Source organism: Monodelphis domestica, chromosome 4 (genome assembly GCF_027887165.1).
Source record: "Monodelphis domestica isolate mMonDom1 chromosome 4, mMonDom1.pri, whole genome shotgun sequence".
NCBI classification, from domain to species: Eukaryota; Metazoa; Chordata; class Mammalia; order Didelphimorphia; family Didelphidae; genus Monodelphis; species Monodelphis domestica.
The window spans coordinates 377,625,027-377,645,179 of NC_077230.1; the positions used below are offsets into that span (position 1 = coordinate 377,625,027).

At 39.5% G+C, this 20,153-nt stretch overlaps 2 protein-coding genes across 5 annotated transcripts in view; one reads left to right on the top strand and one right to left on the bottom strand.

Annotated features, from left to right (window-relative positions):
• Positions 1–2,828: 2,828 nt before the first annotated feature.
• On the bottom strand, positions 2,829–11,938 carry ATP5IF1 (ATP synthase inhibitory factor subunit 1). Of its 2 annotated transcripts, none has more exons than XM_016422128.2 (5): positions 11,803–11,938; positions 7,264–7,350; positions 6,730–7,049; positions 6,543–6,637; positions 2,829–3,119 (listed from the first exon to the last, which is right to left on the bottom strand). In XM_016422128.2, the coding sequence occupies exons 2-5, from the start codon at positions 7,280–7,282 to the stop codon at positions 2,978–2,980; spliced, it is 576 nt and encodes a 191-aa protein (XP_016277614.2). In that variant the 5' UTR covers positions 7,283–7,350; positions 11,803–11,938; the 3' UTR covers positions 2,829–2,977. The 2 variants fall into 2 exon arrangements, with proteins under 2 accessions (XP_016277614.2, XP_056651408.1); XM_056795430.1 differs by having other exon boundaries at positions 11,799–11,933.
• The window catches only part of DNAJC8 (DnaJ heat shock protein family (Hsp40) member C8), a 28,137-nt gene continuing 19,853 nt past the window's right edge, over positions 11,870–20,153 (top strand). For all 3 annotated transcript variants that reach the window (XM_056795429.1, XM_001364885.5, XM_007491469.3), the window contains exons 1-2: positions 11,870–11,999; positions 16,152–16,253. In XM_056795429.1, coding sequence (XP_056651407.1) covers positions 11,919–11,999; positions 16,152–16,253 — 183 coding nt within the window. In that variant the 5' untranslated portion in view covers positions 11,870–11,918. The remainder of the gene's footprint in view (positions 12,000–16,151; positions 16,254–20,153) is intronic.

A 20,153-nucleotide genomic window follows, 5' to 3' on the forward strand; every position in this document is an offset into this window, starting at 1 on the left:
TTCTGGGTCTGCCACTTGCCAATTAGGAACCCAGATCTTTGAAGTCTAGCACTCTTTGACATGATGTTATTAACCATTAAAAAAACAATGAAAACAAAAAACCAAAACCTGTACCTTTTTAGTATAGATTTAGTATATATACATATATATTTTAACCAGTACCTTCAGCTTTAGAATCAATACTATGTATTGGTTCCAAGGCAGAAGAGTGGTAAGGGCTAGGCAATGGGGGTTAAGTTCCTTGCCCAGGGTCACATAGCTAGGAAGTATCTGAGGTTTGATTTGAACCTAGGACCTCCAGTCTCTAGGCTTGGCTCTTCATCCACTGAGCTACAGCTGCCCCCTGTATCAATTCTAACAGAAAAGCAGCAAGGATTGGGCAATCTGGGTTAAGTGACTTGCCCAGGGTCACCCCGTGAGGAAGTGTGATGCTGTTAACCTTTGAGACTAGCTTCCCTAGGGTTGAACTTCACCATTGACCAGAGGTATGATCTTGGTAAAATCTCTCTCCCAGAACTTAACCATGGAGATAAGATTTGAACAACCTATATTAAAGGTCATTTGGAGAGTCAATTAAGAATGCACTTGGGAAAATCTTTTAATTTAAAAGGGCTATACAAATATGCCCTTACCTCTAATCTCTGTGTTCCAAGGAGTAATCACATCCTTCCAGCTGCTGATGCAAACTCCTGCAACTCCATACTTTGTATGGGGATTCTCAGGGCACTGGGTTTCCCTAGTTTTCCCTCCTCTTGTTTATCTCTCCATGTCTTTTCAAAAGCAAAACTGGGGCACATTTGGTTTGGCTGACGGATGTGAAAATTACCTGTTTTCTAGTATAAAGACAAATATAAATTCCTTGATGTGAGGGCTAAAATTATACCTAATACCTCAAGTTCCCTAGTATCCAAGCAGATAGGGAATTGGAAGATGACAGAAAACAAATTCAACAGTAGTTTTATTATGATTACTGATTTGGTCAAATTTTCACCATCCAATGACACCAAAAGACCTTGCTTGTATCAGAAACAAGTCAGGAGACTAAATTTTATAAGTGTCTCTAGTCCTATACAGTATATTGGCTATCAATTATCCTTTACTTCCTGTGTTCTACTATTTCCCCCCCTCCATGAGTTACTAAACTGAGGTTGTAGAGGACAATGCAATCCAAAATCCATCAGATTTAAATATTTTCCTACTTAAAAATTAGTATAAGGTGGGAAACAGGTCCCAAACAGTCCTTTTTCCTTCTTTACATTCCTTGAAAAAAGGTTGACCACTTTCCTCCATTTAAACCGTTAGACATTCTGAAAAGCTAAATGGTCGCTCAGGTGCCAAAATGTATGTTTTCTTGGTCCCAATTTGTCTTGACCGCAATGGAACACGTGAACCTGCTGACTCCTGGATTTTGCTTTCTCAGCTCTCCTATCTATTCCCTCTCAGGGACCTAGTTAGATCCTTATCTATGTCATATCCACTACCTTTGGGAGGATCTCCAGGCTTTATGTTGGATCTTCTCCATTTGGTGACCAGATTATTCCCAGGTCTATTTATTTACTTGGCCTGAGTTCATTTCCTAACTACAATTCTTCATCATGAATTACCTTACTGGACTCTTAAAAAGTAAATGTTCCATAGTTTCCTCAGATCTGGTATGACCAAAACAGAGTTCATCCTCAAACCCATTTGACTTTTCTGAACTTCTGAATTACTGCTGAGGTCAACATCATCATCCTAGACACTGAAGTGTTAGGCCTTAGTGTCATCCTTGATTGCTCACTTACTCCCCATTATCGAATCTTGTCATTTTTATTTCCACATCTCAGGCATGCTTCCTTTACCTACACATCTAAGGTAAGGATATTTTAAACTGTATATACTGTTGGCATCTCAAATTCAACATATCTTAGATCAGTCATGTCACTCTTCTGCTCATACTCTAGTTGCTATTGCTAGGATCAAATATAAGTTTCTCTAGAAGTCAAAGCTCTATCCACCTACACTTTTTTTTACATTTTTAGTCTTCTATGCAAGGGTTCAGCTATCTGCTCTTCCTTATACAACATTCCATTTCATCTCTGCTTTCCTACTGGTAGTGGGACATAATCTGACTCTTCATTTGTGCCTCTTGGAATTCCTGCTTTCCTTTAAAATCCAGTTTAGGTATTACTTTCTACACTGAGTCTTTCTTGCTCTACTAGCTGTTGGCAGTTCCCTTCCAAAATGGCCTTGTATTCATTTTGCATATATTCTGCAGAGCCTTATATTTACATGTACGTGTTTCTCTGGTCAAACAAACTTAACATGTAAGGAGCATCAACTATACCAGGCATCATGCTAAGTGCTAAGGATCCCCCAAAAATTGGGGTAAAAAATAGTCTTTACTCTCAAGAAGCTCAGTCTAATGGGAAAAACATGAAAACAAAATATAAAGAGGAGAAACTGGAGCTAATCTGTCTGAATATAAGCTCTGGAGGGCACAGACCATCAATACTTTTTGTCTTTGCATCCTGGGCACTTAGTAGGGACTTAATAAATGCTTGTTCATTGAATTAGCACATTTACCTTAATAGTCAATTTAAAAAAGTACTTGGGGAGGGGGTAGTTAAGTGGCTTAATGGATAGACTGCCAGGCTTAGAGAAGGGAGGTCCTCGGTTCCTAGCTGTGTAATCCTATACTTGGTAGTCTAAGACTAAATGTAAAGAATTGGGGATTAAAGAAATTAGCACTATAATTCACTAATTTTCAATCAAACCACATAAATCCACTTATGACCATGACCCCAAAATAATGTATCTTTCTCCACAGCATAAGAAGGCACCTGGAAGAAAATCAGTCACCACAATTTATTATTACCATTTGGTTACAGGAAAAAGTCTATCAAGCTAGGGGAGTATGTCGCATTGGGCACAAAATTAGTGGTCAATGATTCCACATATAGACCAAGGCTGACCACTGAACAACAAGACAATTAGTTTAATCATCATGCTTAAGATGTTTAATCTTGCCCTTATGACGCTCAATTTCTTTCTGCAGACGCTGTATCTCCTTCTCGTGGTGGCTAATTTCTTCTTGATGGTATTTCCTCAGGGCAGCCAGTTGCTCTTTGTTCTTCTCTCTACAATGACAAACCTCTGGGTTTGACCCACAATTCCCACTCCAGAGCACCTTGTTCTGGATGTGGCCTGAAGCTCTTACACAGCTAGAACAAGTCTTTCCTTTCTTAGATCCTCCTGTAGATGTGGGTGACTATTCCTTCTCTTTCTCTCTTATATAAAGTCTCTTCCAACTCTAAAATATTATGGCTCTCAAGTGAGGTGTTAAAGAGCACACAGCATGTAGTTAAAGGTGGGTTTTGCCTTACCCTGGGTTGAAGATTTCAAGAACTGTCTCAAACATTTTCTTTACCTTGGTGTCATTTAAGGATCCTTGATTGTATTGGTATGGATAATCTTGACACCTGTGTAAGTCAATCTCTCCATGTCTTTTTTTTTTTTAACCTTACCTTCTGTCTTGGAATCAATACTGTGTATTGGTTCCAAGGCAGAAAAGTGATAAGGGCTAGGCAATGGGGATTAAGTGACATGCCCAGGGTCACACAACTAGGAAGTGTCTGAGGCCAGATTTGAACCTAGGACCTCCTGTCTCTAGGCCTGGCTCTCAATCCACTGAGCCACCCAGCTGCCCCCTCTCCATGTCTTAATAGGTAGTCTTCATGAGTTATTGTACCGTACAAAGTTCATCAATGGTCAACTTTTTAGTGATAGCTGTTAGGCTGTTAATGAGGCAGATAGTTTGTCATGAAATACAACCTTTAACACCTCTCCAGTTTGGTGTGACTGACCAGAAATTAAGCACTGCTGGAAATGCCTTCAAGAACTCAGGGTCATCTATATACCATGATGGAATAGATTATATTAACACGTGAGTCATTCTTTAAAATTGCTTTCCTTTTAGTGGCCTTTATTAAAATGTTAGTAGTCCTGGGAAGGATGACAAATCATTAAACTTTAGAATTAACTCTGGTTTAAAGAGCCTTTGAGAAGGATGGAATATGAGGGGAGAATCACTGGAAAGTGAATAAAAGAATATCAATGAAACACTTTTTTTTTAACTCTTACCTTCTGTCTTGGAGCCAATACTGTATTGGCTCCAAGACAGAAGAGTGGTAAGGGCTAGGCAATGAGGGTCAAGTGACTTGCCCAGGGTCACACAGCTGGGAAGTGGCTGAGGCCAGATTTGAACCTAGGACCTCCCATCTCTAGGCCTGGCTCTCAATCCACTGAGCCACCCAGCTGCCCCCAATGATACACTTTAGCGAAGTTGAGAGTACTGGATGGAAGTAAGTCAGATGCTATAGCTAGAGCTTTTGCTTGTCTCAGCCTTAAAATCACTGCAGAACCCTACTAATCAGTTATCAGAGGGCTTTAGTGGGAGTACATATAAAGGAAGTGCTAAAACCTTCATAAGCTTATGAGAAAAGGGCTTTCTAAGCCTTAGGATGTGCATTAACTGTTAAGAGAGCAGAAATATAAGCCCCACTTGACAACTTTATTCCTTGGATAAAACAGGAAACATCTATGTGCTTCGGATCTTAGGTGTGTGTTATTTTCCCCCCCTATGGAGGCAGAAAGGAGTCTTGAAACATTTCATTATTTTAAGAACTCCAGGTGAGAAGATTCCCTCTATTAATGCATATTAGGCAACTGTTCTGCAATCTGCAGTAATGGAGCAGAAATTCTTAATCTTATTTTTTCCCCCATGAACCTCCCTCTTTAGTAATCTGATGAAGCATACCTATGGACCCTTTCTCAGAATGCTTTTAAACATATAAAATACATAGGCTGAAGAAATCAATACTGCCTTAGACTCAATACAGTGTATTGATTCCAAGGCAGAAGAGTAACAAGAGCCAGGCAATAGGGGTTAATCAACTTGCCATGTGTCCCAGAGTTAGTGTCTGAGGTCACATTAGAACCTGGAACTCCTCTGAGCTATCTAACTGCCCTTATCAAAGTATTTTAAAAACAAGCCATTGAACCTCAGAGAACCTAAGAATCTTTGTCACTAAGTTGCTAGGGTCGCAAACTAGCGCATTTATCAGAAGCAGGACATGAGACCCTCGCTTTTGTGGGTAGCTCTCTATCCAATATTACAAAGCTCTAGGTAAAATTTGAAAATTGTACCATTGCCTACTAGAAGCTTTAAATTTTAATAAGTCAGCTGAGCAATTTAGTTTATCACAATATAAATGCCTGCATGCCATGGAGAATAGACCCATATGGCATTAAAAATGTTCTTTTGTAAAAATACCCCAATAAATACTAACTGTAGCCTCTATCAGCCTGGATAGCTGCCTACTTATCCTGAATCCTAGCCCTGGTTTTGGCTCAGAACCTATCCTAGTGAAGGAACAAGGGCATAAACAATAGTGAGGAGGTACTATGGAGCACAGTTAAGAGTAAACTAAGGAAAGGTACATCATTCCCCTTCTTTTGGGAAGAGAGGTCTTGTGACCTTGGAAAATTCCTTTAATCTACGTGGGGCTGTTTCTTTGTCAGGAAAATAAAATGCTCAGTCCTTTCCAGCTCTCCATTTGAGAGTTGGACTGCTTGAGAAGCTGCCTAGGCCTGGGTTGCCCAGGAGTGTTGTTTTAGACAGGCTATGGTACATTTCTAAGTGTTATCTTTTCATGAACTATGGGACCATAGTTGGCAAAGCCCATAGGAAATCTGTCAAAAGAGCCCTGGTAGAGATGAGAATAACAGAATTTAGAGCTGAGAAGGAAATCTAAAATCATCTGTTCAACCCCCTCATCTCTACAGATGAGAAAACATGGAGGGAAAGAGATTTGCTCAAGGTCATACATGTTAGGAAGTAGCAGGGGCCAGGAGTCAAATACTGATGTTTTAATTCCAACTCCAATACCCGAAAGGGTTGAAAAACTTTACTGAAATGCTTGCCAAATTGAGCCTGGGGGCTTCCCTTGCTGGGGAGAGATGCCACAAAGACTTGAAAGCTCTGCTAACCACGAGGAGGACAAGGAGGCTTAAGAGAAAGCATGGAGGAAAGGAAGGGCAACCTGTGATCTTGACAGCCCAGCCTACTAAAACCTGGAAGCCTTGGCTCTAGATGGGTGGGGCTGAGGAATTGGAGGCCAAAAGTCAAATTTCCAGGAAGGCCTTGGGCATCGGAAGCTTTAGGTGCTGTCCCCTTCCAGCCCCTCACCCATTATTACCCGGCGTTTACTTTGTATTCACAGTTCTGAATATAGTAGTATCCAATCCCAAACAGGGCGGCTTGGGCTTTAAGAACAGGGTCTCTTATTTCAGGCCTGCATCACATGGAAAGCACCCCAATACGTGTCGAACTAAAAAGGAAGGGGGATAAGGGATCTCCCAGGAAGGGGGGCTTTTCTGGGTTTGGTGCTCCAGGGTCTAGGGGAGCTAGGGAGAATTCAGGGGTACCAGGATAGGCTGGCCCCAGGGTAGGGGAGCCCCCCGGGGCAGGGTGGCTGGAGGGGGATGGGCCCGGTCCTCACCGGAAGTACCGCTCCTCCTCGGCCTTTTCCCTTCGGCTGAAGGCCCCGCCAGCGTCGCGGATGGAGCCACCGCCTTCACCTCCAAGAGTGCTAAACTGTGGAGACAAGAGGCGTTGAGAGGGGAGTTAGCAAGGCAAGGCGAGGTCGGGCCGGGTCGGGCCGGGAGGCTCGGGAAAGTCCGCAGTACCTGGCGGGAGTCCAAGTTATAGCTCCGGGCCTGCATGGTCCTCGCGCCCCAGAGCCCAAGCCCAAGTCGTGCCGCTGTCGCCACAGTACAGGCCATCCTCACTGCTCCAGTTTCTAGACCCGCCGCCTCTTTCCCCAAGATCTTCGCTGACGCTAGACCTAAGGCGTTGACGACACTCAGTTGCAGCCAATCCCACGTAGCGGAGGCGGGAATACGAAGTGGAGCAGCGAATCTCGATCGGGAAAGGTAGGTGTTCGGGGAATAACAGCGATTCCGAATGAGAGGTGGAGCAAAACTTCGACCAATCACCATCAAGGGCCCTGCGGACAACCATGGGGAAAGTGTTGATAAGAGGGGGAGGGGAGAGGAGGGTCAAGGCGCTGGGCGCTGGAACCAATCGGATCCTGGTAGGAGTCTGGCGGTTGTCCTCACTGGGAGAAGTTGCAATTTGGGTACTCTTGGTTAAAAACAAAAATTGTTGATAATTTTTGTTTTTATATTCTCCCTATTTCCAATCATTCCCTTTCCTCTAACCTCCCAGGAAGTTATCCATTGTAGCAGCATCAAAAGAAAAGACGTTTTCCTCCCTCCTTCCTTTCCTCCTTTCTTCTTTCCATCAATCTGAAAAAGAAATCATAACCTTTAGACTGTTATATGAGAACAAGGCTTTAATCAGGACAAGGGAGACCCAATGAGCCAAGCCACCATACCGGGAGACTACCCTGGGATAACTATGTCGAGGGAAAGACAGACAGCTGTAATTTCTGAGAATTTCTCCTGAACTGCAGAACTCCAAAGTCATATATAATCTTTTGGGATATAGGAAAGGAAGGACATGGTTACTTAAAGGCTTGGGACTCAAAAGACAGCAAGGATAATCAAGATTTGATTATACCAGCTAATCTTGTCTAGAGTGATATGGAGGTATTTTAGAGTTAAGTACCTTCTCACAAATTCAGTTCTTCAGGGCTGAGGTACAATTTCAGAAACTAGGTAAAATAGTCAATTCAATTTATTCAGGCTTTTGAGTCAGTAATAGGAATGACTAAGAAATTGTCATCACTCCCCCCCTCCCACCCAAGTGATTGCACTATTGGGTATAAGAGGAGCTTTAGAGTCAATTGAACTGTTTGAGTTCCTGTCTTTTTTCTTCCTCCTCTATCTCTATTTCTCTCTCCATATCCTTGGAATATAGGCCCAACAATGGGTGACACTTCAAGGCTTTGAATAACTTCAAATTTTTTCCTGAATGTTTTTTCTTTTAATTCAAATATTGACCAGAAGACTAGTGCCTATCTTTCTCTTTTGTGCTTCCATCTTTGTGATTGTTGTTCAGTTGTATCTGGCTCTTCATGAATGGTTTTGGAGTTTTCTTGGCAAAGATATTGGAATGATTTACCTTCTCCAATTCATTTTACAGATGAACAAATGAGACAGAGTTGAAGGGCTTGCCCAGGGTCACATAGCTAATATTTGAGGTCAGACAAGTCTTCCTGACTCCAGACCTAGCACTCTGCCATCTACTTGCTCTGATTCCATCTTTGTCATTGCCAATTTGTTGGCTGAGAGATTAAACTTCAGAATAGTTGATTTGCATTCCCCTTATTATTAAAGATTTTTAAAAGAATATTTCATATTATTATTAGTAGTAGTTTGCAATCTTTTTTTTTTGAAAACTATTTGATCTAGTTTGACATTCATATAGCACAACTTTTTCAGCTATTCCCTGATTGATAAATACCCTCTTTGTTTTCAATTCTTTGCCACCACAGAGTTGCTATAAATATACTTGTACATGTGGGTCCTTTTCCTTTTTTTTTGGTCTCTTTGGAAAACAGAGCTAGTATTGGCATTGGAGGGTCAAAGGCTAGTACAACTTTATAGTGTGAACCTTAAAAATTCCCAGACCCTACCTCATAAGATTGGATTAAGACCATTCCCCATTTGGGCAGTGAACTCTACTTAGATCAGGAATGTGAGAACTCTACTTCACCTACTTAAGTCTGCCCTAAGGGAAGATAAAGTTGTAAACTCTTTTCTGAACAATGAAAAGTACTTAAACCCATACTTATAATAAAGCAAAAAGTTCTTAAGATAAGTACCTATAAAGGTCAAGAAACTTGTGAATTTAAAAGGAACAAAGAGCTGAGAAACTTACTCAGAGCTTTCCTGGTGTAAATTATTCAAAAATTTACACCTTCTTAGGTGTGGATTAAGAATGGTCTGTCCTTTGAAAAACATCTACTGTGATTGGTAGATGGAAGAACTTAGGGGAGGTGACATAGGAGAAAATTCCCTATATAAGGAGATGACAGGCTCTTAAAAGAAACAGTCTCTAAGGAGGCTGTTAAGAAGAAGAGTCTCTAAGGAGGCTCTGAAGAGAGTCTGATGGCTGGCTGAACTGGTGTCTGAATCCTTGCTTGAACAGATCTTATGGTGAGTGATTAAGGACTGACTGATCTTTCTCTTAAGACTCAGGTCTAGGCCATGTTGGCTTAAGGCCCTTCATACTTATTCCTTTCTTACTCTTTCTCTCTTTCTTTAATTCCTCATTGTATTAATTAATTAAAATCTCTATAAAACCCAGTTGACTTGGGTATATTCATAATTGGGAATATTTCCCTGGCGACCACCTTATATTTGATTTAAAAACAAGACACTGTAGTAAAAACATTTTCTGCGGTCAAATTTACTCATCCACTCTTTTATTTATCACAATTTATATCTTTCACTCTTTTAATCACTACAGTTTATGATCACGACTATTTTAATTATAACAATAGCTTTATAGACATAGTTCCTAATTGTTTTCCACAATGTCTGGATGAGTTTCATAGCTCCACCTAACAGTTCATTATTATACCTTTTACTCACAGCTCCTCTAGAATTTGTCATTTTCATCTTTGTCAACTTTGCCAACCTGATGAGTGTGAGGTGATATTTTTACCAGCACTTTAGGGAAGGTAAGGCTAAGAAAGTACATCATTTTAGAGATGGGGGACAGCCAGGCAAAATGCCCAAATTTGGGAGATGGAGTGGCTTGAGGAAAAGTGAGGGGACACTGGACTGAAGAATTTCTGGGAAAAGAAAGGTGTGTGAAAGGAAATTAACCAAAACAATCCTATTAGAAGGGCAGGGACAATATTATTTTTTTTTCTGTATATTTACTTGTATATTATGCTGTGTTATTTTTTGGTTCCAAGCCTGTATCTTCATCAATGTAACAAACTTTTGGTGAGGAAGCTACATCATACAGATTTGCAACTGTTCTCAATTTTTAGTAGAATTATCTGGGGGCACTGAGAGGACAAGTGACCAGAGACAGCATTCAGCCCAGGTCTTCTGGACCAATTTTCTACTTTGTCAATCTTCATTATGTGTAAGATTTTACAGTTTCAATAATAATCACTATTAAGTCAAATTTTTACTGTGTGCAAATTACTGAGTCAGAAATAGATACATAGTTTAGATAAGACAAAGTCCCTAATGACATTTATCATATGATGGTCAACAGGCATTTATCAAGCTCCTACTACATGCCAGGCTCTTTATCCCCATTAACTGCTGGGGATAAAGGTAAAAGAAAGTCCCCATTCTTTAGGAGTTCACAATTTAATTGTGGTAACATGCACAGGAAGATCAAGTAAAGTAGTGTAGAAAGATAGAAAACTTCATAGTAAGTATAGTAAGATAGAAAACATTAACATAGGTAGCCATGATGAATAACATTATAAAAGAGTAATATTCCTTATAACTGTATAAAACAAAACTTCCTCACAATGATTTTTTTAAATGCCAAATGAGGGGTCAAGTAGTTGGTTCAGTGGATAGAGAATCATGTCTAGAGATAGGAGATTCTGGGTTCAAATCTGACCTCAGACACTTCCTAGCTGTGTGACCCTGGGCAAGTCACTTAAACCCCATTGCCTAGCCCCTACCATTCTTCTGCCTTACAACCAATACACAGTATTGACTAAAATGGAAGGTGTTTTGTTTTGTTTTGTTTTGTTTTGCTGAGTGAGATCTGTGAAAATACCTGGGGGATACAATAGGGCAGGTTTCAGAAATCTTTGTTCCTCTTTATCACATAAAGCAGGCACTTAATATGAGCTCTTATTAGAGAATAATATGTGATATTTCTATAGTAATTTAAAATGTGCAATTTTACCTCCTTTATATCATTTGAGACTCTTCATAACTCTATGAGGTAATACTTCAGTTATTCCCCCTTTTACAGATGGCTTAACTTTAGGCTAGGACAGGTTAAGTGACTTATTTACATAGTAGCATTTAGCTACTAAGTGTCTGAAGGAGGGATTCACACCCAGGACTTCCAGACTTCCCTATAGCTACATTTCCTTAGTAATAATAACAATATTTTCTTACTTGATTATTAAAACACTGGGAGATATAGAAGCTATTATTTTCCTAATTTTACATTTGAGAAAACAGAAGCAGAAAGATGTTAAGAAACTTTTGAAGGGTCACACAGATAGTAGCTAAATCAGAATTAAAAAAATTTTTTTTAACCAATTACATGTAATAACAAATGTTCACATAAGTTTTCTGGAGTTATAGAATCCAAATTGTCCCCCTCCCTCTTTCTCTCCCTCTTCCGGGAGTTGGCAAGCAATTCAATCTGGGTTATACATGTATTCTAAATCAGAATTTGAATCTAGTTCTTCCTGACTCCAAGCCCCATGGCCTATTTCATGCATCAATTATATGCCCTTTAGAAGGGACTACTAATAAGTTTATAATGAGTGTTCATTTACTAATGAGTTTATAATGTAAGCACTGTCTAAACTTGTCAGTGGCACTAGTTACACATATGTATATAAATAAATGTGTGTGTGTGTACACACACACTTAGGTGGGGCAGAGTATGTGTACATGATGGACTGTAATGTTTTTGTTATTCTTAGACTCACTGGCTATTCAGTTCCTAGGCCAAACTCGTCCCATAAGAACTTTTCAAGGGTTGTGGGTTCTTGTGGACAGTTCGGCAAGGAGCGTTCTCTAGCTCCCCCTACTCATGGAAAAAGCGAGAGTGAATAAATAGTATTTACTGGCCCTTTAAGGGGACGGTCCGGAGCGTTGCGAGGCGGAGCCTGAGACGACGCTAGGTCGCTGTCACGTGTGTCGGCGTCGGCGGCCTCAGGGGTCACGTGGTGGCTGGGACGGGGAAAATGGCGGCTTCGGGGGAAAGTGGGGCCTCGGCCGGCGGCGGCGGCAGCACCGAAGAGGCGTTTATGACCTTCTACAGCGAGGTAAGCCTGGCGGCGGCTCCAGCAACAATGATAGTTATGCTCAGAGGTGGGCCCGCGGCAGCAGCGACAGTCCTGGCCTTTCAGCTAGAGCCCGAGGCCCGCTCAGGGTACGCTGGCAGTGCCCGGCCTGGCGTCGCCGCCTCCTTTGCCGGCCTTGGGCCCGCCCTCTCCGGTTCCCTTACTGCGGCTTGCTCCTCCCTCTTCCAGCTCTTCTCTGCGCCCCTCTCCCTCCTATCAGCGGTTCCCTGACTTTCCCCAGTTCTCGGCTCTCCTACCCCCGAGTCTCCCCCTCCGTTTTCCTTCGGGTTTCTTTTCTGCTCTTCTTCTTTGCCTCTGGATTTTTCTCCTTTTGCCCCCTCTCTCCTGTCGTTCCTTTCCTCTTATTATCCCCATGCTGATGTCCCCACTCTTGCTGCCTCCTTCCCTCCTGATGCTCCCCTTCCTCCTTCTGTCCCATCTCTTTCTACTCTCCCTCTCCCCCTATTTATCTCTCTCTTCCTGCAGGGAGCAGCTCTTAGCTGGCATTAGTCCCTACCTTTGCCTTGGATATCGGAGAACCCCTTCACGCCCTTCCACATGAAAGCAGGGATGGGACTGGGGGACAGAGCCTCTGGTCTGAGACCTTTGGGTTAATTACATGTCCTCCATAGCATCCATATTTGCCTTGTTTTGACAGAGGAAGAAGTAATGATAACAGCAGAAGTTCCTAAAGAGCTTTGTGTCAGTGAAATCCCGTGGCTTCTCCTTGTAGTAGAATGTTAATTTTTTGAGGGATTCTGTCTCAAGCCTGTCTATATTCCAGCATTTAGGGCAGTACTTGGCACATGATGAGGCACCTCATATAAACTGAGTCTCATTTGATCCTCTCAGGTCCTCCGAATTTTGCTGATGAAATTGAAGCTTAAGAGGTTAATTGATTTGCCAGGAGTTGAACTATCATGAATGTCTGGGACAAGATTTAAACCCAGTTCTTCCTGACTATAAATTCAGGGCTATATATTCTATTTCAGTGGTTCTTAGAAACCTAGTGTCCAGGAACAACTTATTTTTAGTATTTTTGATGACTATTTCAACAAAATTGGCTTTCTTTGTAATTTTACTAATTTTATTTATGTAATTTTGAGAATAGGGGTGTAGCAAAGATTTCACCAGTCTGCCTAAAAGGTCCAGACATAAACAAAAGTTAAAAGCTCCACCACTACTCCATGATGTAAGGGGAAAAACTGGTCCAACTTTGCAGAGGTTGTTGGGGTATTTATTTTTTGGTGGGGGAGAGAAATTTGAACTCCAGTCCTTTGCCTTCCCTACACATTACACATTATGTTATATCTCCCTTTTTGTACCTGTTTTCAGTGGGAATGGGGTACAGCCCCCCTAACAGTATCACAATTTTAGATCCAGAAGATATTATTTGTCCCAGTCTTCTTACTGTGGAGGGGACTCAATACCAAATTGTTGGAAGCTTTTTGAATTTTTCTTTGACCTAAAAGAAGAAAAGTTTGAGGTCCCTCAGTCACAGTTTTTACAGAAGAAAATGAAACTTTTTTTACTGCTTTTAATTTTTTAAAAAACCCTTATCTTTTGTCTCAAAACTGATTCAGTTCCAAAGCAAAGACAGGTAAGGCTTAGACAGAGGGAGTTAAGAGACTTGCCCAGGGCCACAAAGTTAGGATGTATCTGAGGCTAGATTTGAACCCAGATCCTTCCGACTCCAGACTTGGCTCTTTAGCCAATTAGTTACTCTAGTACAGTTATTCTGTAAAGGTTAAAATTCTCCTAGAAATGAAGTTTTTTTTTTTTTCAGGGAACTGAATTCTCAGTACTGTACTAACTTGTTCAATTCTGTTTTCAAATGAATATTGTCAACATTTCTGTGAAGTTTGGTATGTTATAATATTGTCTCCATTTTATAGAATAGTAAATAGGTATAACAAGTGCAAGTGATTTAAGGACCCACAGGCAATTGATGTTTTTATAACCCTGTTTCCTATGTGGTCTGCTAACTCTATCCATCATTGTTTTCACAGCTCCCTTTGCCTCCCCAGTTATAATATCATAGAGGCTTGGTTTCTTAATTACAAACACTGACTTCTGTATATGGAATTTTTGTAAGGGGGGCAAGAAGCTGAACCATCACTGCATCAGAAAAGAGGGGAAGGTAGAGGCTTGGAGGCTGCATTGGAATCCTTTGGTAGAGATTAAAGCCATTAAAATTGGAGGGGAGAAATCATTTCCATGGAAATTGACATTGGTATGATAGCATTGAATTCCAAAGGAACAGGTGAAGAGAGCAGCTTATAGGGATGGAGAAGACTTGGGCTCAAATCCTAGTACTTTTTCTTTCTTGCCTTTGTGACCTTGTTAACCGGTCCAAGTCAGGAATTTCTCTTCCATTAAATGAAGACTGGGTTAGATCAGGAATTCTTGGTAACAGATGAATTTCAAGGGGTCTTTGGATGGGAAAAATAATTGCAACTTAATTTTCACTGACTTCTAAGTGAAATTTATTAATTCCTTTAGTTATTTTTTCCCCCTCTAAAAACTTTACCTTCTGTTCTTGAATCAGTTCTACAATGGAAGAATGGTAAAGGCTAAACAGTTGGAGTTAAGTGACTTGCCCAGGGTCACTCAGCCAGAAGTTCCTGAGATTTGAACCCAAGGCCTCCTGACTCCTGTACCCTGTGCAATTTAGCTACCCCTTCCCTTGGTTGTTTTAAGAACTTCATTTTGAGGAGCAACCAAAGACATACATATCAGGAAAAAAAGCTTAAGAATCTCTAGATGGTCTTTAAGTACCATCTAGCTGGAAATTCTATGAAACAACCTTATCTTGAATGAGAGGCAGAATACTGTGATGTTAGTCTTGGAGTAAGATGAAATGAATTCAAATCTTCTTACCTTTATGTCTATAATTCAGGTTACTTAAAACAGTCTCTTCACATTCAAAATTTGGAGGAGTTTCACTAAATGATTTTTGAAATTGATTCTGGATCTAAAAGATCCTAAGAGTGATTTTGCCTTAAAGGAGCAAAATGACCCTGGAGACAATGAATATAGTTTCTCTTCACTTTTTCAAGTGTTCTTTATACCTGAAAAGGTATTTTTTCCTTGGTGTCAAGTTTTATTCTACTCCTGAGTAGTCCTTGATTATTTAGGTACTGTATGGAAAAATAGCACCCCATATTTTTATGAACTGGATAAGGGGGATTCTCCATGTTGATCATTGTTTCACCTTCTAAAGTCCTTTTAGACTAGGTTTTGAAAAGGCTCAAGATATACACCTGGATTTAGAACAGTTTTCTAGGTGGACTACAGAGTTCTTTCCCTGAAGACATGTAAGAGAAGTATTTCATGAGAGGACTTGGTTTCTTTCCCATAATTACCTTCAAGTTAGGAGTAATAGTAATTATAAAAGCTGGTATTTATATTAAACCATATCCATTATGTCATTTGATCCTCACAATAACCATGTGGGGTAAGAATTACAAGTATTATCTCCATTTACAAATGAAGTCTCCTGAGATAGTGACTTACAGAATGTTACCCAATGAGTGTCAGCTGGCCTTTGAATACAGATCTTGCTTGACTTAAAGTCACTGGTTCCCTGACTAACTCTTACTACCTCCAGCTCTATTTATGTTTCTGGCTCTCTATTTTTTTTTCTTTAAAATTCTTAACTTAAAACTCCCCAAAACTGATATTTCCATTTACAAAGAAAATTGTTTCTAGCTCTCTCTATTTTTTCTATCTTTTTAAAATTCTGAACTTAAACTCCCCAAAACTAATATTTCCATTAACAAAGAGAATTGCATGTGAAACCAAGAATTTATGTTCATCTTGTTTCGTAAATAAGATTTTATGATAAATTTAATGCATTCATTTCATCATTGTCCAGCTTGTCTATATCCTTTCAAATTTGCTTCTCTTCTGTGCATTTTAAATGCTTCAATGAACCTCCCCTCTGTGGCTATGGGGAAGAAATTTCAAGACCTTCATCTATAAAATATAAGTAATCATATTTAAATTACCTTACTATGAATAAAGTGTTTTTTAAATATTTATTTGCTATCTTATTGCTATATTATTATTGTAAAGGATCAAAATGGTTCACCAATTGAATTTGGCTAATGAAGTTTCTTTTTTTTTTTCTAGGTGAAGCAAATAGAAAAAAGAGATTCTGTTTTGACGTCAAAAAATCAGATTGAAAGACTGACCCGGCCTGGATCATCTTATTTTAATTTGAACCCATTTGAGGTGAGTTTTTCTTTTAGTTGTTGGAGTTGTCCTGGCCTATTTTATGCCACCGCCTCATAACAAGCACTTTCACAGAAGAGGAGTACACAGATGGTTTATTTTGTAAGTTGAGTTTTTTTTTTTTGTTAATTTAAAAAATATATATAAATTAAACCCTTACCTTCCGTCTTAGAGTCAATACTGTGTATTGGCTCCAAGGCAGAAGAGTGGTAAGGGCTAGGCAATGGGGGTCAAGTGACTTGCCCAGGGTCACACAGCTAGGAAGTGTCTGAGGCCAGATTTGAACCTAGGACCTCCCATCTCTAGGTCTGGCTCTCAATCTGTAAGTTGAGTTTTAAAAACCCAATTGGACTTGCTGTGAGAGTGGGTACTTGTCTTAGATGATTTGTTTGAAGATTGTACTCTGAAATCCCAGGCTCCTTTCTCTTGGTATTTGCTACTATTTTTCATCAACCAGATCTTACAGTGTGATTGGTATGCTTCCCTGGTGTCTTTATTATCTTGTTATTTTTAAAAAATTGAAAACAGTTTATAGACTGATTAGATTTTTTAAAAAGTGTTTTATGAGAGCTACTTCTGTGGTTCTCATGTTATGTTTTTATTGGGAAGAAGTGGGGTTTATAAATAATTTTATTAATAGTAATTGCTGTTTTGTCCTGCAGTTACCTACATAGAGATGATAATTGAAATCATCTCCTTAGGGAGATAGAATTCCTAAGGGATATTGTACAGTTTTTATGCTATCTGCAAATTTAACAAAAAGAACAATAGTTGAGATTTATATTCAGGGGGACATGGTAGAAAGAAAAGAAAAGTCTTGGAGGAGAACCCTGAGAAGAGGTTGAAGATTCAGGAATGGATAGAGAAATAGATGGAGAATCATGAGGGAAAAGTATCATTGGAGCTAGATGACGAAAAAGGTGCCAAGAAGGGGCAAAGGGGGTAGAGAAGAGATTTATCAAGTTCATAGGCTAAGGAGGATAGAGGCAAGAAAAGAGACTATTTGATGTGGTGTTCATTAATAACTTTGGAGAAAATGATTTTTTTCCAGTAGTGAAGCAGGAAACGATTGCAAGAGGTGAAGATAGATCTTAGGTTGCCTAAAGCAAGATGATCCTGGTCAAGTCAGTTTGTCTGATTTTTTTATGTTTAAAGTAGAATCTTTTTTTTTCTACCTAGAAAAAGGGAAAGACATCTTTAGCTAAATTCAATAGGTGAAACATATTTTAATCCTTTACAATAATATCATTGAGACAGCAAATTAATGTTTATAAAAACTTTTATTCATAGCATAGTAGTTGTGACTTCTTAGTGGAATGACTTCCCCACAGGGCAACTAAGTATTAGAGTCAGGTTAGTTATAGTAAACTTAGTGCTATAGCCAGAATATCCCTAGAGAAACAGTATGGTATAATAGACTATAAAAGTAAGAGAAAAATCTAGACTGAAGGTCATAGGCATGACTGGACTACTACTGGCATCTTGGGAGGGAGCATCTACATCAATGAAGTCATAGATTGGTCAAACACTTAAACATTAGGAGCAAAGTGTCTTGAGTGAGAGGAGTGATGAATGGCCTCATTGTAATCTGGCTTGTGTACAAGGCAATACAAGAGCTGGAGTATTGTTTTCCATTCTAGGTGTCACATTTTGACATGGTGTTAAGCTGGACAGTATCCAAGGGAGAGCAACTAACACAGTGATAAGTGTTTTGAGATCATGCCATAATAGTAAGTTTGGTTGAAGGAACTGGGAAGACTGGGTATAGGGGAGAGGCCAAATTAGATAGCCATCTTTAAATATTTGAAAGGTTTTCAAATGATGGGAGGAGTATAAGACTTGTTCTCCTTGACGCTAGAAGGTAGTATAAAAAATGATGGATGGAAGTGTGCAAAGAGGAAGGTCTAGCATAGATGTAAGGTAAAACTCTTTAACAATTAGAATTTTTCAAAAGTGTTTTGGACTTCCTCGTGCAGTAGTGGGTTCCCCTTTGTTAGAGCTCTCTAAGCAAAGACTTCATAATATCTTGGGCATATTTTAGATGGGGTTCTTTTTAGGTATGGTTATTCTATATGGAACTGAAATTCTTTCCAACTTCTAGGTTGTGCTCATAATAAGTGATAGATAGTAAAACAGACAAGTGAAGGTTACTTTTCCCAAGGAGTTTGGTGGAAGAGAAGAGAGAAAATAGTTTCTATATTTCTAGCAGATTGTTAGGTTCCAATGAGGTTGAGGCCAGTTGCTTTTCTAGTGAACCTTAGCTATAGACTGTATCAACCACAGTCTATTACCTGGACCAAGAATCCTTAAAATACAGGCAGAGACTAGGCCAGAGAGTTTGTAGGGCTTGTACTTATCCATAGATGTGCATTTAAAATTTGCTGTTGCTTTGGATCTATCTGAGTCCATTACTCCTCTTTATTGGGAAACTTTATAGCATATGACCTAGATAAGTTGGGCAATAGTTTTCTCTTTACATACAAAGCACAGGATTCCTTTAATCCTTGTACCCCACATGTTATTTTTATACTAACATTTCTAGATATACTCTCCCTTAGGATAGTGAGAAGCAGTTAAGCAAAACTAACCTTGTATACAATATTCCACATTCATAGGTTTCTTCTTCCTCCTACCCTCCACTTTTCTCCCAGGAGTATCTTCTCAAGTCTCTTTTTTGGGAGTCAAACTTGTTCTTTATAATTTTATAACATTCAGTTTTGATTGTTTTGTGGTTGTTCTTTCCATTTATATTGTGATAATCAGTGTGTATGTGGTTTCCTGGCTCTGCTTATTTCACTTTTATGAGTTCATATAAGTCTCTCCATGTTTCTCTGTACTTTACATGTTTTCCCTTTCTGACAACAGAGTAATAAATATTCCATTATATTAATATACTACAATTTGTTTAGCCATTCTCCAGTTAATTGTTTCCAGTTCTTTGCTATCAAAAAAAGTTCTGTTATAAATATTTTGGCATAAATGGGGCTCTTTTTAAAAATCAAGGATCTTTTTGGTATATTTTCTTAGTAGTGTAATCCCCAGGTCAGAGAATGTGAGCATTTTGGTCATTTTATATACATAATTGCAAATTGCTTTCCAGAATGAATTTACCACTTCACAGCTCCACCAAAAGTGCCCTTGTCTTTCCTCAAGCTCTCCATCCATCCAAATCATCCATTGATTTTTCCCTTCTTTGCCATCACCAATGTAATCTTTTTTTAACCCCTTACCTTCCATCTTAGAATCAATACTGTGTATCGGTTCTAAGGCAGAATAGTGGTAAGAGCTAGGCAGTAGGGTTAAGTGACTTGCCAGGGTCACAGGAAGGGTCTGAGACCAAATTTGAATTCAAGACCTCCTTTCTCTTGGCTTGGTTCTTTATCCATTGAGTTACGTAGCTGTCTCCCACCAATGTAATCTTAATGATTGACTTTTTTTCTGGTTGGGATCATAGGTGCTCTATAATTGTTCATTGGCTTGATTCAAATAAAAATTGAATTATCATAAATTCATATATCTTGTATTCCATCCTATTACCCTTTAGGCATGAGCTCCTGAGTCTTAGAATCCTAAAGTTACATAATTAAAGGTGGAAGGGACCCCAGAAGTGATGCATTCCAACTTAGACCTCACTAGGACCCTTTTTGTTTTACCACCAATAGATAATCATCCAGACTTTTAAAGTTTGCAAATTGGAGAGACAGAGCCAAGATGGTGTTGTTCATTCATTTCATGATCAACTCTTTGATGCCCTGATTGGGCTTTTCTTGACAAAGATACTGGAATGGTTTGCCATTTCCTTCTCCAGCTATTGAGGCAAACAGGATTAACTAACTTGTCTAGGATCACACAGTAAATGTCTGAGGCTGGATTTGAACTTGGGAAGATTGATCTTCCTGA